Source organism: Balaenoptera borealis (genome assembly GCF_965194805.1).
Source record: "Balaenoptera borealis genome assembly, chromosome: 15".
Lineage (NCBI taxonomy): Eukaryota > Metazoa > Chordata > Mammalia > Artiodactyla > Balaenopteridae > Balaenoptera > Balaenoptera borealis.
The window spans coordinates 15,569,531-15,590,013 of NC_138871.1; the positions used below are offsets into that span (position 1 = coordinate 15,569,531).

A 20,483-nucleotide genomic window follows, 5' to 3' on the forward strand; every position below is an offset into this window, starting at 1 on the left:
TTTATCTCTTGTTAACCCTTTTACCCTAGAACTCTCGGAGGTTCCTTCTAAAGCTCTTAGAGAGGAGTGAACGCTTTGTTCAAACAAGGAGCGGTCACATTTGACCTATAACTTCAGTCCTCCAGGATCTCCAGGGAAGAGGCACTCACTCAGTGCTAGCCGAAGGCTGCATGATAGCTTGTTTAACCAAAAGATCCATATTCCAAGAAGTTAGGTGCCAGGAAAGAAGCTTTTGGTCTTTCTCTTCACATCCTCATCTTCACTGCGCGAGTTCAGTGTCACCGTTCCCTTTGGTAATTCTTCCCCGTCCTCGCAAGGGTAGGGGGTGAGGAGTATGATCCTCTCCATATGGTAGATGGGAAAATGAAGGAAGGTCGGCACCTTGGCTTTGGAAGGGCCTTGGAAAGTTCTGAATTGCTCTTTGCACCTCGCCTCACTGTTTCCTCACTCCTTTTGACACCGTATCCCCTGGGTTTGACTCTCCCTTTTCTCCTTCTATTCCCTTTCCACAGGCCCCCGTTTAAACTACTAACAAGTTGAGGCCATCGAACTACATTTCCCACAATACCCCGCGCCGGCCGGCCTCAGTGGGGTTTCCCTTGAGCTGCCGTTGTTATTGTTGTTATTAATGTTGAATCAAACCCACGTTTCCGGGGAAGAGACGAGCTATTGTCTACTTCTTCGTTAAGATGCCCTTTTTCTCCTTCACCTGCGAGACGCAGTGTTGGGTGAAGACATCTCTGCGGAGGGACATTCATTCCGGCGAATGCTCTGGACACCCACTTCCTCCTCGCGCCTCGGCCCCGGCCGGGTTTCCCGGGGGCCTGGGAGTGTCATTGGCGGATGACCGCAGCCCTCGCCGCTGCCCCTGCTGCTGCGACCATGACTTCTGGCAGCAGCGGCCTCGCCGCCGCCCGCCTCCTGTCCCGCGCTTTCCTCCGTGAGTCCGGCCGGGGCTCTGTCCTCCAAGCCTCCGCGAGTTCCCGGCCCCCCGGGCCCGGCGTCCTAATCTAGGACGCGGCTGGGCCCTCTGGGGCCGGACCTCGGCGGGGGTCCCAAGTCGGGGACCCCCTGGGATGGAGGAAGCTTTGCTGGATATGTGGGGCGGGGGCCTGGCTTATGCAGCTGGCGGGCAGGGACGTTGAGTGGCTGAGCCAGGATTCGGGTCTGGGAGCCCTGCAGATCCGGGGGCACACCCTTGATCCCACGGTGATGAGTGGCGGCGGGATGGGGGCGGCATCTAGACAGGTTCTTTTGGGGCGTGAGACGTGAGGTGGTCCAGGATGAACTCAGCTGGGAGGGTGAGTGGGTTGAGAGGTAGGGGGAGGATATCAGTAGGAAATTGGAGGATGAGGCTGAGCCTTGTACAAGACGGTCGTACACTTTTAATTGTCCTTTCCGTAGACTGTAGGGTGAATCTCCAGAAGGGTGCACAGCCCAGAAAACTCCTAGAAGCTTAGGGTTGGCTGGGACCTTAACCAACTTATTTGTAATGTCTCCATCAGGCGGTGTGAATTCTTCAGTTCCTGAAAACTTAACACCCAAGCTTGCTAGTAACGCTGACTGCTGAAAATTCTTGCTGTGTTCAAAGTCTCTGTGTTTGTTAGGTAGGTTGTGTAGGAAAAGACTTTGGAACCGGCCACATCAGGGTTTGAAGTCTGGCTAGTCCTGTACAGTCTATGTAATAACTCTGGGGGATGTTTCTAAATCTATTTTTCAATTTCTGTGTCACGTACCATGAAAACATTACCATATTTTAATGAATCTGAGACACCATCACTTGTAAGATGCACTGCTGTTGGGTCTACCACTAAAAGTGGGAAATGATTGCTAATTAAAATTGTGACACACCATTGGTTATCAGTTGCATCCAGATTTAAGAAATGTTTAAACAAATGAAACAAGTGTGCATCCTAGAAATGATGAAGTAGAGGATGATCTGGGTTCACCATGCAGAATAAGTGAAACAATTTATATAAAGCACCTGGAATGTAATAGACACTCAACCGAAGTTAGTTTTCTTCTCTCTCCCTTTCTTCTGCTTTGCTTCTAATTCTACTGCTGCTACTGAATATTGGATGAGACTTAGTTCATTTCCTGAGAAGATTACATTTTAAAAGTGTACAATGGTGACTGTACACTCTGTAGCTACACTTAGTTACCAGATCACTTGAGGACAAACCTTAGCAAGTAGGAAGAAGTTGGGTTTATTTGGGAAAGTTTTCTGGAGATTTTTATTATATAATATAAAGGATAATTTAGTATGTTGTAGGCAGAAGGAGAAAAGGGATTAGTTATACCGATGTCTTTTTCTTCTGGGGTCTTGCTTGTCTGAATTTCTGAAAAATCCTTTGCTGTCTTAGGAGCAGAGTCTAGAGAAGAAAGAAAGAGTGTCTAAAAGATCAGGATCTTGAATCCACCCTTAGCAATACTTAACAATCCTGTTCTCACATAACTGGAACTTCCTTATTCCTAGACTCTCAGGATCCTGAGGCCTTAAGAGGTCATCTAGTTTAGCTTCTGTTGCTGGAGTGGCCTTGAATTATCCTAGTCACGTGATTACCCTGTCACTAATGGTTTGAGAGGTCTGAGATCTAAACCAAGGTATCTCTTACATTAGAGAGGTTACAAACTCTAGGGTTAATGTTCAGAAACCTCTAAATCTCCCAAAATTTTTTCCCATGCCACATTTCTAAGCCCATTTCCACTCACAGTAGAAAAACTGCAGCCATAACAGTATCACCTTGCAAACTTCTTTTAAAGGCAGTCACAAATTATTTAGTCTCTGAGGTTAGTAATAGAACTAGAGTTGCTAGGGAGTTTTGTCCCCTTTATTCTCTTAAGTTTTAATTGTTAGTACATTTTGTGCTGAAGGTCTTAGTTGTTGCAATGTTGATTTGAGTTAGGAAAAAACCCCAAACACTTGTAGATGCCTTCCAGAGACCTGTTGGGGGCAGCTTAGAATATTTATCAATAGAAATTACTGAACCAAAAAAACCAGTTCTTAGGAAAAAAGAGAAAGAACCCAGTTGAAGTGGGGAGAGAAAATAAAATGAAAAATGAGAAAGATTTCTTCCATGAGAAAGCTTAAGGATTTTATAAGCACCTTTGAAACTGAAATAGTGAAACTTTTCAAGAAGTATGAGGTAGTGCAAGGTTGCTTTAAACATAAGCCAGTAGTTCCTGTAAGTTGGATCTTTGAGAATAAATAGGGAAGAAGAGCTAGTATTTTTTATTTTTATTGAGGTATAATTGACGTAAAACATTATATTAGTTTTAGGTGTACAACCTAATATTTTGATATTTGTATATATTGTAATATCTGTCTATTGTGATATCTATCACCATACATAATTACACATTTTTATTTCTTGTGATGAGAACTTTTAAGATCTGCTCTCTTTTAGCTACTTTCAAATGTGCAATATAGTATTAACTATAGTCACCATGCTGTACATTACATCCTCATGACTTATTTTATAAGTGGAAGTTTGTACCATTCGACCCTCTTTAGCCACTTGCCCCCTCCCCCTCAACTCTGGCAACCACCAATCTGTTTTCTTTACATGGGAGCTCAGGTTTTGTGTTTTTCTTTCTTTTTTTTTTTTAGATTCCACATATAAGTGAGGTCATACAGTATTTGTCTTTCTCTGCCTGACTTATTTTACTTTGGGTAATGCCCCCAAGGTCCATGTGTGTTGTCACAAATGGCAAGATTTTCTCTTTTTATGGCTGAATAATATTCCATATTGTGTGTCTGTGTGTGCATATTAATAAATATACCACGTTTTCTTTATCCATTCTTCTATCGATGGACACTTAGGTTGTTTCCATATCTTGGCTATTGTAAATAGTGCTGCAATGAACGTGGGACTTCTTTTCAAGAGGATTTTCATTTCCTTCAGATAAATACTTGGAAGTGGAATTGCTGGATCATATGACAGTTCTATTTTTAATACCTTGAGGAACCTCAGTACTGTTTTCCGTAGTGACTGCACCAATAACATTCCTACTAAAGGCACACAGGGGTTTCCTTTCTCCATATCCTCACCAACACTTATTATTTCTTGTCTTTTTGATAATAGCCATTCTAACAGGTGTGAAGTGAAATCTCAGTGTGGTTTTGATTTGTGTTTCCCTGATGATTAGTGATGTTGAGCACTTCTTCATGTACCTGGCCATCTGTATGTATTCTTTGGAAAAATGTCTATTCAAGAGCCAGTATTTTTGAACTTCAGAATTACGGTGTTTTGATGCCAAAAAGTGAACCTTACATGCCAGTTGGTCCCATACCTGTGTTTGGCAGAAGGGGAAATTAGCCCCAAAAGTTTCCTAGCCAATATCAGAATGGGTACTAGAGCTCAGGTCTTCTGACTCTGCAGTGTCCTTTCTACTAAATACATGCTGGGTGATACTCTGAGCCTTCTTTTTTTGAAGCTCTGATTTTTCTTTTTCTTTGGCATCCTCACTGGTTTGTTGAGAAGGTTACTACTCAGCTCAAAGGTGTCACCTGCTTTTTCCATGTGTTTGCCAAGTTGTGTAAGACTGTTTTTGGAATCCGGAAGACATTTAGAAGTATAACTTGGAAAAGGGGACCCTCAGTAGTGATGTTTCTGATACCTAGTATCTCTTGTCATTGCATCCAAGAACCAAATCTTTATTCCAGAAATACAAAATGGCCTCGATCTAAATATATCAATGTAGCCATGAGAAAGTGACTAGATTTTCTGACCTCAAACTTGTTTTTCCATAAAAACTTAATTGGGGATGTTAAAAATAATTTCTCTAAGTATAGGGGAAGAATTTCATTTCACCAAAGGACAGGCATTTTGTTGCCATAGACCTACATTTTTGTACATTATAACATTTCTGAAATTGGGATGTATCTGGTAATTGATGGTATCTTACAGTAAATTGGCAGCATTTTTTTCATACTAGTGCTTAATAGTGCTTGTTAAAATCAGTGGTGTTTTAGATTTGATGAAATATGATACTTAGAGCCAATTACACTTCATTTGTAAGTAAATACTGAATGAATATATAATTTCGCATCTGAATGGTGGATTGTTTGGGGTTTGGAAGTAAGTGGCTGCTGAGCTACTCTGCTATACTTTAAGGTCCTGTAGGTAAGGACCCCAATAGCCTGCAGATTATATATGCATAATACATATGATGAATAAGTATACATTTGTTAAAATCAGGAATACATGCAGGAATAAGTGAGTAACAAGGACATAGTTTGAGAGGGGAGTTGGAGGAGTATTTTCATGAACAGTCTCAGGTTACTGGTTAGGAGCACAGTACTGGTCACACAATGCCATCTGTGGTTTGAGTCCCATCCGGGCAGGTGCTTTTTGGCCACAGCTTGCATCCACCCTGCAGCCATCTTGCAAATGGTGTGGTTGCTCTCTGCAGGGGAGAGGACTCTGCATGTGGCTGACTGCTACAAATTTCTCTCTCAGATTACTCAGTCCCTTTACTTCACAGCCTTTATTACAGTTGGCACTTTTGTGGTTTTGCGTTTCTTTGTTTAATGTTTAGCTGTCTTACAGGGCAGGAAGCTTCACGTGGGCCTCAGTCCATCTTGTTTACCCCTGAACCCCTTGTGTCTGGCAGACATCCTGGCACAGTGAACATCTCAAAGCAGTTTGGTCTTTTCATTCTATGTCAGTAATAAATAGCTAATAGTAAAATAGCTAAGTATTATTCTGCATGCTCTATATATTATTAACTCATCTAATTCTCATATGGCCTGTGAGGTATATAATATTATTATCCCCATTTTTGCAGTGTGGATGCACCTTTAAAAATGTTTTAGATGGTAAAAATTTACTAGTATATGTGTACCTACTATATGTTATATGTAGACATGGATTAGTATATTTATACATAAACATGTATAGGATATGCATGAGACATAAAACACTTCTGATTGGACTTATTTGATTTTAAAATATGAATTGTATGTTCTCTCTTTTTAGGAAATGATTGACTTTTGTGCTTAGGTAGGATGTGAACCCGGTTTAGGGAGTGTACCCGGCACTTTGCTACCCAGGTTACGGGCGTCATCTCATATCAGCATCACAGCCTCCTAGTGAGCAGCTGTGACTCCACTTACAGAAGGGAAGACCAAGGTCAAGGGAGATCAAAAGACCTGCCCCCTAAACTTAAGCCCAGGCCTGTCTGGTTCCTGGGCTATGCTTTCAGCTGCTTGAGATGCAGTCCCAAGTTTAGGCTAGCCTATTTCTAAGAACCTGAAGAGAAGGCGACTCCACCCACATTCTCTGGAGATGACCCAAGGCCTTCACCACTGGGAAATTCTGCCTGGTGGCCGACTTCGGGCTTTCCTGCTGCCCTAATATTTAATTTAAAATACTCATTTTCTTAATATTAGTGAAGTCAGATATCACGTCATATGTTGATTTACCATTTATCTGTCACCAATTGTGTTTCTTGTTTATGGCCTTTGTCCATTTTTCTGTTCGGCTTTGGTCCCCTCCGTCCTGTTGGCCCCTGGTGTTGCTCAGGTTGCTAAGGTTGTCCTCCTTGCCTGTTACGTGTTATGAAACCGCTCTCCTGGTCTGTCACTGCCTTTACCTCTGACTATGCTGTGTTTTGCTTTAGGTTCTTTTCTTCTGTAGTGAAATAGTCCATCTGTATTACATTATTGCTTCCTGGATTTCATTTGTTAAAAAGAAAAAAAGGTTAGCATGGAATTTGTACTACATTGATACAACTTTGAGGATTGCTAGTAGCATTTAGGGCTGGACTCTTTGTATGAATTTTTGGGAAACCAATAATCTTTGCATGTACAAAAATAGATGTAGGTTTTGTTCCCCTCTTTCCTGGTAATGGGAGTTCAAGATGGACATTTTTCCAGTTCACACAAAAAGAGATGGAACTTCTGATATTTATATGTGTTTCTTCTCATAGATCCTATCTCTTGTCCTGAAATTCAGTCAAACATTTCCTGCGCACCTACTCCATAAGGCGCTGTACCGTATGCCATGGGAGACACCAAGGTGTACAAGACATGGTCCTTACACTCATGGAATTTATAGTTAGAAGTTCTGAAAGTATTTAGATGAGACTTAAAATAATCTTGAAAGAAAACTTAGCCTGAAATAATTTTACTTAGCAATAATGCAGTAAAGAAAGTAACAGAATATGTGCACTCTTCAGTGTGCAGGTGTGGTGCTTATGATTAGATACCACATGAAAGTGTTCACAGTTTCCATTCTTCTTAATCTCAGATCCCCTACAAACCCCCCATTATATTCACAAGTCATGAATGTGATGTGAAGATTTAAAGATTCCTCACTGTACAATGTTTTATTTAAATGTGAACTTATATGAATTAATGCAAGAGAAATTCTCAGGAGATTGAGTACGTTGACTCTGATTGAAAGGTGAGAAATATTTGTAAGATAGTTTGGCCACTAACATATGTCCTGTGTTCAAGGCTTTTTTTTAGGAAATAGCTTACTGTAGTTATTTGGTGGTTTTGTCATAGAGATCAGGTTTGTGTTTAAAACCAAAATGTGATTGGGCTTCTTTAAGCAGTGGACAGACGATTGAAAATTTGTACTTAAACCACTTTACATTCTCAGCAGAGGTAGAATAGGCTTTTTTTTTTTTAATTAAGGCATTTGATTGATAATTTGGATGGAGAAGAAATCAAACAGGGAAAGAAAGTGACCAGTCTGACGGATTTAATATTTACAGCAGCTGGTAGTTTGCCGGGTTAGAGAGTGGTGGGATTGTGGGAGGGAAGGCGAAGCGGTGCAGAGGTGGGGATGAGGAGAGGCTGCTTTCGCTGGGGAGCCTCCAACCTGTGATTCTGGGCTTGGATTATCTGTGGTGGGGAAGAATAAGGAAAATGACATAAGTGACTTAAAATTGGGTGAGTTTTACTTGGAGTAGAAACATATTTTGCATTATTTCTATCTAAGTGGAAACAAATGGCAAAAGAGAAAGAATTTCCTTGATTCTCTGATGTCACCAATGGTAAGACTTACAATTGATTTGATAACAGTATTACCTTAAATAGGGCCACCAGTTGTTACCTGTGTCATGGTGGCATGGAGTGGCAGGTGTCTGGGGTCCTCCTCACAGCCATGGCAACCGGGAGAGTGTGCATGGTGTAAAGGGCCAGAGATCGGGCAGATTCGTCTTCCAGTATCTGGAATTAAAAAGGCATTTATGGTGATTATGGAGCACCATGGCTTGCTGGGTGCCTCAGGTTTTTCTGTGGGTTTCGTAAGTGCTTGATTCTAGCATCCTCTCATTTCAGTACCAGTGACACCTTGTCTGGCATTGTACAGGTTTCTCGCTGGGACAGAATGTGGTCAGGAATTTCATTTCCTTATCTTTGAACATGTATTTTGGGGTTGGCTCAAAGGTGATGATAGTCTATTAGTTCTAGCTTACCTGAAGCCTAGGTATGGGCTCATACAGTAGATGGGAAGAGCACATGCACACACATATGCATGATAAATCTCCCAAGATCCATTTCACTAGCTGCTGTAGAACGGCAGGGTCATTGTACAAGTTGAGCAATACCAGAGGGCCACAAGGCTGTCTGGTGGGTGAGCTGCTATTCGTCATACTTGGCGGATGTAGCTTTTATGAGCACCAGAGTTCTGGTACTGTGAAGTCTTGAGCTCCATAGAGTTGATCCAGGAGGTCTGGAGTAGGAGAAGGAATAGGAGAAGGTAGTGATAGGAGTTGTTCTGGTATTGAGGCCATGCTTTATGAATGTAGGCAGACCTGTGCTTTCTCAGGGCGACAGGGCCACTTCTGCCCCATGGAAGGAGAATTGAACTGTCTGATGTCTCCTTTGTTAAGGTAGAGTGTAAGAGTACTTGTGGAAGACTAAACTTTACCTTCAAAAAGCAAGTATTTCCTTTTATCAAGTATGGGCTCCAGATGTCCTGATCTTATTTGCTCTTGTAATCAAATCTTGTACCTTTCCTGTCTGGAAACTCCTGATAGATGGACTATTTATTGAGTATTCCAGGAGTGGGAGGGACTGTTGGGCAAGTCCTGACAAGAATAGCAGAGGGGAGTAAAGTTCTTCCACAGGTATTGTGGTTCTGTGTCTCCAGCTGGGAGAACTGGGAGCCAAGGGCAAGCACTGGCTAGGGTGGGCTCTCAGGCCACAGTTCCTGTCGTAGTGTTCACTGGCCCAGGTTAAGGTGCTTAGCTGCGCTCACCGGGCCAGGACTTGACCCTCAGTGCTCCCTCAGGGTCCCTTGTTCAGCAGAGTCTAGGCCAAGATTGCAGCTGATCTGTGTGCACACAGAATACTTCTCTCCTGGTTGGTCAGGGCAGATTCCGGGCCTGTCTCTTCCTTAGAGGTACAGGGGACTACAAAATTCAAAGTTGTTGGAAGCTGAGGTCAGTACGTGAGCTGGAGATGAATCAAGGGGTGTTCAAAGGGCCAGAAGCAGATCAGTTACGGAATCTGAGATCTGAGGATTTAGGAGGGTATGAGCAGTGATTCAGGACAAAAAGCATTGAGTGGACCCTGGACAAATTTATGATGAGGTATTCTTTTCTGGGCCTAGCTTTCATGGGCTACCTTAGTGGTAGGTGCTGGCACTTTGAAAGGGCTGACACTTTGAAATGGACCACAGAGACAGCAGGTTGGGATTCTAATGGGGGTTTAGAAGGTAGCCCACATAAATCATCTGTGCTCTACTTTCTGCTGATATTTGAAATATGGGGAGCTGGCTTTAGGAGCTACTTAAGATTTCTCAGTTTTCACTGAGGTAGTAGTTTGCTGACAATAACTTAGATATTTTTTACATGTTTCTCCCTCATCTACTTTTCCTATTTATTTTATTTTCCCTATTTCCTTTATATGTGAGGTCTTGAGACTTAATCAGAAGAGACCAAATTAAGTAATTTTGGATTATATTTTAGACAAGTTTTATTCTATGACTTAACATTTAATGTTAATATTATTACTGGGGAATGAGTTGCAAAGTAGTTCTTAGTAATTCTGACAAAGTTTGCCTCTTAGCTCATCTTTTGCTTATAGATGTTGGGCTTAAAAATGTTGGGTCAAATGGGGAAAGCATGTGGCTGTTTAGTAAACATTATTAGTAAGAGTGATACCTAGTTTTTAGTTCCTGGATTTAATTTGAGCTGTTTATGTGAGCCCCTGGTTTCTTTCTGAGGAAGAAAAATTATAAACTTAACCTTTTCTTTCTCAGTTCAGAAAACGCTACAAAATTGTGGTTCTCAGTAAAGAGGGGATTCTGGAGAATAGAACAGTGTCTTTTTTTGTTTGTTTCTTTAATCAGTTTTTGTATTTAATACATCTTATTTAAAAAGTGACATTTAAAGTTGCCATTATCACAAGATAGCTCCTGAATTAGAGGATATTTTTTTTTGTCACCAGGTTAAATTCATAGTCCAAAAGTTTGGAAAAATTATAATGTGTCATATTTTCTTTACTTTTCAGTGCAGCAGAATGGAATTCGGCATTGCTCCTATACAGCTTCCAGGAAGCATCTCTATGTTGATAAAGATACGAAGGTTATTTGCCAGGGTTTCACTGGTAAACAGGTATGTGTATCAAGACTTTTTAAAAGATGTATATTAGAGATACAAAAACATTGAATTATTTTCTATTGTTTTAAAGTCACAAAAGTTATAATACAGTTTGTAGCAGAAGAGTATACAGTACAGCAATGGAGTTGTATTTCAGGAGGGGGTTAGGTGCTATAGTCAGCCTCTAAGATGAAAATTGTATTTAATGTTACCTTGAAAATCCCTCCCTAGGAGTACAGTATTATGTTGGAAACCCACATATTTTCTTTCAGCAAGTATAACACAACTGGTTTTTCTCCAACATTGGAACAGATCACTGTTTCTTTAATTAAGCACTAGGTAAGGCCGATGGCTTGTGTTTAGGCCTTGTACAAAAAAAATTCGCAGCTAAGCACAGATCGGTGTGGGGAAATGCTCAAACCCAGAGAGGCTCATGGGAACTGTGATGGGCAGAGGAAGTAGTACATTGATTTTTCCCATCTTGTACTCTCTGGGCAAATGGTCTTCAGGGGAATAGCAGGCAAAATAGCCTGAAGTATTTCATTTATATTCATTCTCTCTCCCTATCCTCTGCCTACATCATAGAATTTACGTAAGTTTAAATACAACTGTGATGTGATTCCACAAAAAAATGCAACATAAGAATCTCCTGTCCTTCCTTCCTACCATTCTACTGCTCTGGAATTCCTTCTGATAACAAGTTGACATGTATCCTTCCAGATATTTTTCTTGCTCATACAAACATATGTACACTTATATAATGGGCATTCTACAGAGTTTGTTTTACAGAACACTCTCTCTCTCCCTCTCTCTCTCTCTCTCTCTCTCTATGTGTGTGTGTGTGTGTGTATATATATATATATATACACACACACACATATATATATAAACGAATTATACAGTATATAATATATATCATACATATATGTCTGTTAAATTGATTCCTAAAAGTAAAAATGGGTGTCAAAGGTTCTGTGTATTTAAAATTTTAACAGCTATTGCTAAGTTGCCCTTTAAAACATTTGTACACATTTATGGTTTCACCATAGTAGATGCACAGATTTTTTTTTTTAAATGAGGGAATACTACCAAATCAATTAGAAGATAGCCATCAGCCTTAACCCAAAGTATCCCTTCCTTCATTATTAAAGGAGATATGGCAAAATAAAAGCGATTAATGATTTTTGTGTAATTTAAAAGTTAATGATTTTTCTATGATTAAAAGAATTATCATGTCCATTCTGCAGTGTTTTGGTGATCTAGAGCAAGAGTTGGCAAGCGTATTCTGTAAAGACAAGATTGTAAGCATTTTAGGCTTAATAGGCCATGCAGTCTCTGTTACAGCTACTTGGTAGTATTGGAACAGCAAAAGCAGCCATAGGTAATATGTCAGTGAATGGGTATGCCAGTAAAACTTAATTCACAAAACCAATGGCAAGTCAAGTCCTTCAGGCCATACTTTACTAACCCCTGATCTAGAGGATGATACCTAAATATCCAGAATTCTATAACTTTTGTTTTTAAAGTACTTAGGAATTGCTTTAAAATTTTGTAGTTCTTTTTAAAAAATGAATTTGATTAGAAGGTTGTTCATGTGAAATGTCCTTTTGCTTCCTGACTTTTTTTTGAAATAACTGGGCACAAAAATGTGAATTGCAGTGGACCTTTCTTCTTTTTCTCCGATTCCTCTACTGTCTTAAAAAAAACAATCCACTGTCAACGAAAAAAGAAACACCCCAAACTTTGAAATTTTGTTCATAGGTAAAATTGGTTTACCTATTCTGATAGCCATATGTTTTATGAATATCATTTCCACATGTATACCTTCTAAAGAAAGTTGATGCTCATCTAAAATATGAAGTACATTTTATCATTCCTCTGCCAATTAAAATCATATTTAGTCCCTTTTTGGATAGATGTTAATTTTATTAGCATATAATCAAATGTTTGATTAACCCAAATTCTCCACCTAAGTTTATTATGTATGATTTTGTTTTTCTGTTTACTAAGCTTTATACAATCCTACAACATTTTAACCTCTGACCTTTTTTTTTAAGAACCATTGTCCATGCTATAAGCACTATTTGGAACTGTCTCTGCTTCATAAATTAGATGATGATTTGCCTAAATATTGAAATCCAAGGTTGGTTTCAGTGTCTCTGAGTTACTGGCAAATACACTATTTCCCATTCACTTTTGTTTTTAGAGTAATTGGGAGCCTTAATTGTCTCAGATTTGTTGGTTTTAAGTTTCTGTTTATAGAGGTAACGATGAGGTCTGAAATTTAGAGTTTATCTCTGTAGAGAATCTGCATTTTGTCTCATTAGTTCTTTTTTTTTCAGTGTACACATTGCTCCACATATGAGTGAGGAATATTTGTATTTCAGAGCAAATCCCAAAAATGCAGATTTCCAGTGGGTGGTATTTCTTGAACTGGCTGTTATGAGCTGCTAAAAACTATCACTATTCTTAACTGTGCACTGGATGGTGATAATGGGAAAATTACGGGAAAGAAGCTTATTAACGGGAAATGTTATCCCTGTTTAAGCACTACATTAGGACTAAAAATTTGTCCATTGGAATTTATGTAACAGTGTGGTAGTCTAGGGTAGTGCTTCTCTAACTATCTGGAATGAAAGACCAGTTTGGGTGTGTCTTTGTTTTATCACCAATCTAATGCAGATGAATACTTTTTACAAAATACTGTAAAAGTCATAGCAATATCATATTGCTATAAAAGTCTGCAAACATTCTCACTTATTTTTGTTTTCTTTATTAGATTTTTCTTTTTTTTTTTTTGTCATTCTTTTTTCGTTTTGCGTTTATCTCACTGCAGACCCGTTAGCATCTACAGATGACACTTTGAATGGCACTTCTCTAAAGAGAGAGCACTGATCTGAGGTCCTTTCCAAAACTCTATCACTGACTTAAGATAAGTCAGTTAACATGCTTGGGACTAAGTTTCCTGTTTTGAAAAATGAAGACGTTGAATTAAGAAATAGAACTTGAGTAGTTGAGTCAGCATTTTCTGGTCCCTGTAGAATGACCGCATAGATCCACTCAGTTTTCAACAACTACTTATTGAGTGCCTACTGTATGTAATGTGTTGCTTTAGGTGCCATCTCTCAGTGAACAAAGTAGATAGAAATCATTGCCTTCATGGAGTGGCAGGGGAGAGAAACAAAATCAATGAGTAAATTATGTGGTACGTTAGAAAGTATAAGTGCTGTGGAAAAACTAAACCAGAGAAAGGAGGTGTCTGTATGTGTGTGGGGTTGTGGTGGCAGTTACAGTGGGTGCTCAGGGGAAGCCTGACCTCTGAGTCAACTTCTAAAGGAGCTGTGGGGGTGAGTCAAGTGGATGTCTAGGGGAAGTGTGTTCCAGCCAGAGGGGACAGTGAGGCCAGGAGGTGGGAACGTGCCTGCTGTGTGTGGCAGCCCCAAGGCCGGCATGACTGGAGTAGAATGAGCGATGGGAGAACAGTGGGTGAAGCGAGGTCGGGCCGTTGAGGGGTTCTGCTGTGAGGAGGCAGCTTGAATACTGACTTGGTGGCCAGTGTGAGGAGTTTGGCTTTTGCTGTGAATGAGATGGAAAACTATTGGCAGAGTTTGATCAGAGAAGTGACGTGTAACAGGATCAGTCTGGCTGCCGTGTTGAGAATAGGTTGAAAGGGAGCAAGGGCAGTACTCTGTCAAGAGTTGATGGTGACTTAGACCAAGACGGTAGCAGTAGAAGGGGTGAGATGTTGTCAGTTACGTTCTGAAGGCAGGGCAATAAGATTGACTAATGTACCCTGATTTGAGATATAAGAGAAGGAGAGAGATCAAGAATGACTTGAGTAGTTTTGGTCTGAACATCTGTTAGGAGTGGAGTTCTCATTAATTGAGGTGGGCTAAACCATGGAGGGGAGTGATCAGGAGCTCGGTTTTGGGCCCATTAAGTTTGGGATGCCTACTGGTTCTGCAAGTGGGGATGTCAGGTAGGCAGTTGGCAGTGTGAGCATGGAGTTCAAGGCAAAGGTCTCGGCTAGGTATGTGGGAGGTGTGTGTGTCTGTGTGTTTGGGGGAGGTCACCATATGGATGATATTTATTGCCATGGTGAGGGGTGAACTCACCAAGGGCACACATTTAAATGAAAAAGAGAAGTCTAGGAAGAGAAAGAAAGAGAAGAGGAAAAACAGGGAGGAGGAGCCCCAGAAGCTTAGTGAAAAAGAATCTTTCAATCCCTGGAGGTGTTTTTGGTCAACATAGCTGATTGGGGTAGGGAGGAGGGCATTGTACTGGCATCTCCTGAGTAGAGGTAAACATTGTACAAATCACAGGACAGCCTCTCATAACAACGCATCAGTGTGTCCAGAATGTCAGTAGTGCCGAGGTTGAGGTGGGAGAGTAAATGGATAGGGACATCCAGGATGCTGGCTGGGCAGCGTTAAAGGCTCCCTTAAGGTTTGGGATCATTAATTTAAAGTGAGACCAGTTAGCATGGTTTTATTTTATTTTTCCTCCAGCTACTGTTCAGTGGTGCATGTGCAGTCTTAGAGTAGGTGGAGAATTGGATTTAACCAAGATTGTGATTTTGCCAGATGTGTAAGTTGAAGTGAGGGAGAGCCAAGGTGGTTGTGTGATTATAGTGATTGGCCATGGATTTTAAACTGAGTAGAAGAGGGATGTGAGGACATCAAGGGTCGAGGAACGGTGAAAAAGAGGTGTTCTTCTTAGGTAAACACCAGGGGGTTTCTGATCATCAGCCAAATTTGAAAACAGAGTGAAAAGAGACCCCCCCCCCCTTAAAAAAAACAGTTATTTTGGCCCCGCAGAGGCCTGTTTTGCTTCAAGGGTGAAAGCTGTGTTCAATAAGGTGATGAGAATGCTTGGATATGTGTTACGGCTGTTTGCTGGGAAATACTTAACCTGTTTGTTATTCTTTTCCGAGTTGCTGAAGATTGCCTTTAGGCTCCCCAGCCTGCCTTTTCTCATTAGTCTTTGCTTTTTCCCCTCAGGGCACCTTTCATAGCCAGCAGGCATTGGAATATGGCACCAAATTAGTTGGAGGAACCACTCCAGGGAAAGGAGGCAAGACGCATCTGGGCTTACCGGTCTTCAGTACTGTGAAGGAGGTAACTAATGGGACCTGAGTTTGGCAAGAAGAGAAAAGCAGGGGAAGAGCTAGCACACCTTGGTTCAAGATCTTAATTGTGCCCCTTTTGGGAGAGTCCGTTGCTTTTTAAAATTCCAGTAACCTAGAGAAATTTGAATTGCGGTTAAAACCAGTGTGTTCACTTTAGTCAGGTAGGCTCAGGATGTTTTCTCCGCAGCCCGGGTCATCTTTGTCTGTAGATATACATCAGCCCTTTAGGGAAGAAGTGCTGTGGCTTGGCTTCTGTTTGGCTTATTTTCCTTTCCTTACCATTTCCTCTTCTGGGGTGTTAGAAGTGCGCATGTCAGCATCCACCCCCTACCCTAATACTCGCTTCGAGTGGGTGCTTTGCCAGGCACTGTGCCAGGTGCTTCGCATTCATGGCCTCATTCAGGCCGAACCACAAGCCCGAGGGAGGTGCTGTCATCATCCCCATTTTAAAGACAAGGCTGCGCTTACACAGAGCTTTCTGAGTGAGCAGGAGGGACACCTTTCACGCAGCATTATTTGCCAGCACAGGCCCTGTTGTCATAGTCCAGCTGCTGAAAGGATTTGTAGCCTTACGGGGTAGGAACCCATGGGATGTACTGATATTTTCCATAAAATACCTACACTTGGTTCCAACCTAGCTTTTTTCCTTTGGTCCCCACTTCTCTGTTATCATCTTGAACATAGTTTTTAAAAACATTGTTTTGAATTATTTTTAACCCCTGGCAAGTCAACATCCTTTGACTTGTTCTTCTGTCACTGTCAAGATAACCTCTTTTTATTAGGGGTGCCGTAGAGAAAGCCCCTAAGTTGCTGGGAATGTGGGGAGTCATTTGGGGATGATTCTCAAAGACACTGCCTTCTACTTCTGTCCCTTCTAGTTGTACCTGTATGTTCCGTGACTTGGTTTTTGTATCCATTATGAATCCCCCTGGCACAGCCTTCTAAAAAGTTTTGATTTACATCTTGGTTAAGTTACATTTTAACATTTATAGGGAGGCAGCCTGCTGTAGCTGAAAAGAACTGACGCTTTGGAATCAGATATACTTATTGTTGAGTCTTGCCTGCGCCACTTCCTAGCTCTGTGACCTCGTGCAAGTTATTTAGTATTTCTTGGCCTCAGCATCTTGACTGGTAGCTGGGGATGCTAAGCACGCAGGGTGGTGGTGAAGCCTTATCCGAGGCCTGTATAGAGTCTCTCTCAGGGCCTCTCACAGAATAGATGCTGCCACTCTTGGAGAGCCAGAGGTCACTGACAGTCTCTGTCTTCAAGGAGCTTGCTTTCAGGAGAAGAGACACGGCCACACGTGGAGGTGGGTAGAAGGCTACATCTGTTTTGATACATGTAGAGAGTATGTAAAGACCACTGACAGAGAACCGTGGTCAAACTGATGGTCTTTCAGTGCTTTGCATTGTGAGGGGTGATGTAGAGTAGACGCTAACCTTATTTGACCCATTCTTATTCCGTGGCCATCTATGCATGTGTATTTTAGTTTATTTCTGATCAGCATGCATTTAGAATAAAAATTGACAGCTAGGAAAAAAACCACTTCATTTTGCTGCCTCTTGATATTGTTTATTAAGTTTGATGTATTTTTAAACAGATGGTTGAGAGCTGGGTTCTGGAGCTTGGGGCTCACTAGTCCTTGTCTCCTGGGGAGGTGCAGGGTCTTTGGTACTGAATAGGTGGTAAGTGCCTTGTAGAACAACAGAAATAAACATGGCCCAGGAATGAGGGGACACAGATGCAAATCAGGCAGTGCTTGCAGGTGTACTGACATGCTGTCACCTGAGGGAATGGGAGGTCACAGAAGCTTTCAATTCAGAAGGGTGTCCCAAGGGGGCAGAAAGGAGGCCGTGCTTACTCTGCTCTTTTCTGACAGCAAAGTGAACTTGTTAATGGGAAGAATGAAGACATCCGATGTCTCCTGGTGATGTCCTTTCCTGACCCCAAGACATCATTAAAATCATGGTATTGAATTTCTTTTACAACGTTTCTGACTTAACCAATAATAAAGTGCCTCGTGGTTAATGTTTCAGGCCAAAGAACAGACCGGAGCAACAGCGTCTGTCATTTATGTCCCTCCTCCTTTTGCTGCTGCTGCCATTAATGAAGCTATCGAGGCGGAAGTGTCCTTGGTCGTGTGCATCACTGAAGGTATCCCACAGCAGGACATGGTGCGGGTCAAGCACAAACTGCTGCGCCAGGAAAAGACCAGGCTGATTGGGCCAAACTGCCCTGGAGTCATCAATGTGAGTGTACAAAACAAAAATAAGCCCTCTGAAGGCTAACTAGCTTTGAATCAGTCCAAGTATATTTGTGTGTATGACCTAGGGGTTACAATTTTTTTTCACTTTTCTGAAACTATGAATTACTTTCCTTCAGCCTGGAGAATGCAAAATTGGCATCATGCCTGGCCATATTCACAAGAAAGGAAGAATTGGTGAGTATATATTTCTTATAGCTTAAAAACATAATTCCTTGCCCTAAGCTCAAAACTCACAAAGAGAATTTGACTCTGCAAATCAAATTCATTTTAATTAATTCAACTATAAGAGAATTTACCAGGGAAGTTTTATAGTGAATTGATTCTATGTCCTGAATTGATGTTTGAGAAACACTAATTCTCTAGAATCAGTGAAGATGTTTTGGGGTTTTTTTTAAAGATTCTTTTCCTGCTCAGCACACTGTGGATTCTTCCATGTGTTTGCATGGATCAATAGTTAATTTTATTTTATCGCTAAGTAATATTTTATTGAATACCACAATTTGTCCATTCTCCCATTGACAAACGTTTCTGTTGTTTTCAGGTTTGATTCATTATGAATAAGGTTAAGGTGAAGTTTTGTGTACAGGTCTTCTTGGGGGTATTTCTCTTGGGTTAAATGCCTACGAATGGAATTGCTAAGTCATAGAGTCAAAGTATGTTCAACTTTTTAAGAAGTTGCCAAATAGTTCTGTAAAGTGACTGTGCATTCCTCACTCCCACCCTCGCTGTATGAATGTTCCAGTCATTCCACATCTTCACAGACATTAGGTATTGTTGGTCTGTAATTTTAGCCATTCTACTGGGAGTAAAATGATATCTCATGGTTTTGAGTTTCCCCCATGACTAATGATGTCATGTCCTTATTGGCCATTTATAAATCTTCTGTTGTGAATTATCTGTTCAAGTTTTTTACACATTATTTTTTATTGGGTAGTCTTTTTTATATAATTTTTATATAATTGTTGATTATAGGGGGTTCTGTAAATATTCTGGCTATAAGTTCTTTGTCAGATATATGTGCTGTGAATATTTTTATTGTTAGTCTTTCTGTGTCCTGTCAGAATTACTTTGTCTCAGTGGATATTATAGGCTTCCTCAAAATGTTTTGGGAAAATTGTACTGCTACTTGTTTAGTTCCTCAAGGAAATAACCAAATTAACGTTTCAGAGTTAGCCCATTATGGCTGTTTTTAGACTCTTCACACCTAACTCTCACTAAGCTATACTGTTTCTCCACCATAATAGAGTTTACAGTACTTTATCTATAAACCGTGACTGTAAATACTAAGTAAGAATAGTTAAATATAGTCAGTAAATGTCAGTTGTGTAGTTTACAGGACTGGGTTAAAGGTCATGATTTTTCTTTATTACTAGTGGCTCTTAGAGCTGTCAGCCCTGCTGCCAGTAGAGAACTTACCAAGTTCTCCTATGAGGGAGGATACAGGGAGTTCCATAGGCCACCTGATTTCTAGTCGGGGCCTGATCCACATAGGCACTGATGCTTTTGCACATATTTGAATACTCTTTACTCTTCAGTCTGCTTTGAATGGCTACTACTGTAGACTTAGGTGAGCATGGAATAAGGTGTGCCCTGTACTGCGTTGCCTTTCCGATCACTACCCTGCTTTCTAAGGTGCCCGTAAACCTCAAAAAGAAGTAAGAAAAGTTCAGGGAAGTCCTTTAGACCTTGGTTCTCCAGATGGCCATAGCACATTGAAGAGGAAGTCCTCTGGGAGACTACCTTTAATTCAGACGATTTAGAAAAAAATTCACCTAAAAGAAAATATTTGACACTACAAGATTTTCAAGGAGGTGAAGGAGAAAAGATGATTTTTTGTACTAACTATTCCTATTTTGATACTAGTAATGTTCTCAGAAGCCTCATTGACTTCCAATCCTTCAGCTAAGAGTTTAGGGAAAGGAAGGATTTTTCAGTCCCTTGGGTATTTCTGAATGGGACATAATGTAACATGATAGCAGTACAATAGTATAGTGGCTTTCTAGTTTGTGTTAATGATAGCTAATGAAACTATAACAGCTAATTGAATGTTATTGAAGAAAGAGATTGGATTCCAAATTGATATTTAACGATACAATATTTTTTTCACTTATGTTAGACTTTTTTTTACTCTCAACCATGTTACATACTTGACTTCTACATCCTTTTTAAAAATTTTATTTTAATTAAACTTTTTATATTCAGATAATTGTAAATTCACATGTAATTGTAAGAAATAATACAGACAGATTTCTGTGTACCCTTTATCCAGTGTCCCCCAATGATAACATCTTGCAAAACTATAATGCAATGTCACATCTAGTATATTGATATTGATACAGACATAAAGAATTTTTCCATCACTACAGGAATCCCTCATCTTGCCCTTTTATAGCTACACCCACTTCCCTCCTACTCCCACTCCCTTCTTAATCCTTGGAAACTAATAATCCTCCATTTCTAAAATTTTTAAATTTCAGAATGCTATATAAATAGTATCATGTAGTATGTAGCCTTTTGGGATTGGCTGT

General features: G+C 40.6%; 1 protein-coding gene across 1 annotated transcript in view; it reads left to right on the forward strand.

Moving 5' to 3' along the window:
* The first annotated feature begins 782 nt into the window (after positions 1–782).
* The window catches only part of SUCLG1 (succinate-CoA ligase GDP/ADP-forming subunit alpha), a 33,051-nt gene continuing 13,350 nt past the window's right edge, over positions 783–20,483 (forward strand). The window contains exons 1-5 of the mRNA XM_082356065.1: positions 783–940; positions 10,472–10,575; positions 15,561–15,677; positions 17,726–17,938; positions 18,072–18,129. Coding sequence (XP_082212191.1) covers positions 844–940; positions 10,472–10,575; positions 15,561–15,677; positions 17,726–17,938; positions 18,072–18,129 — 589 coding nt within the window. The 5' untranslated portion in view covers positions 783–843. The remainder of the gene's footprint in view (positions 941–10,471; positions 10,576–15,560; positions 15,678–17,725; positions 17,939–18,071; positions 18,130–20,483) is intronic.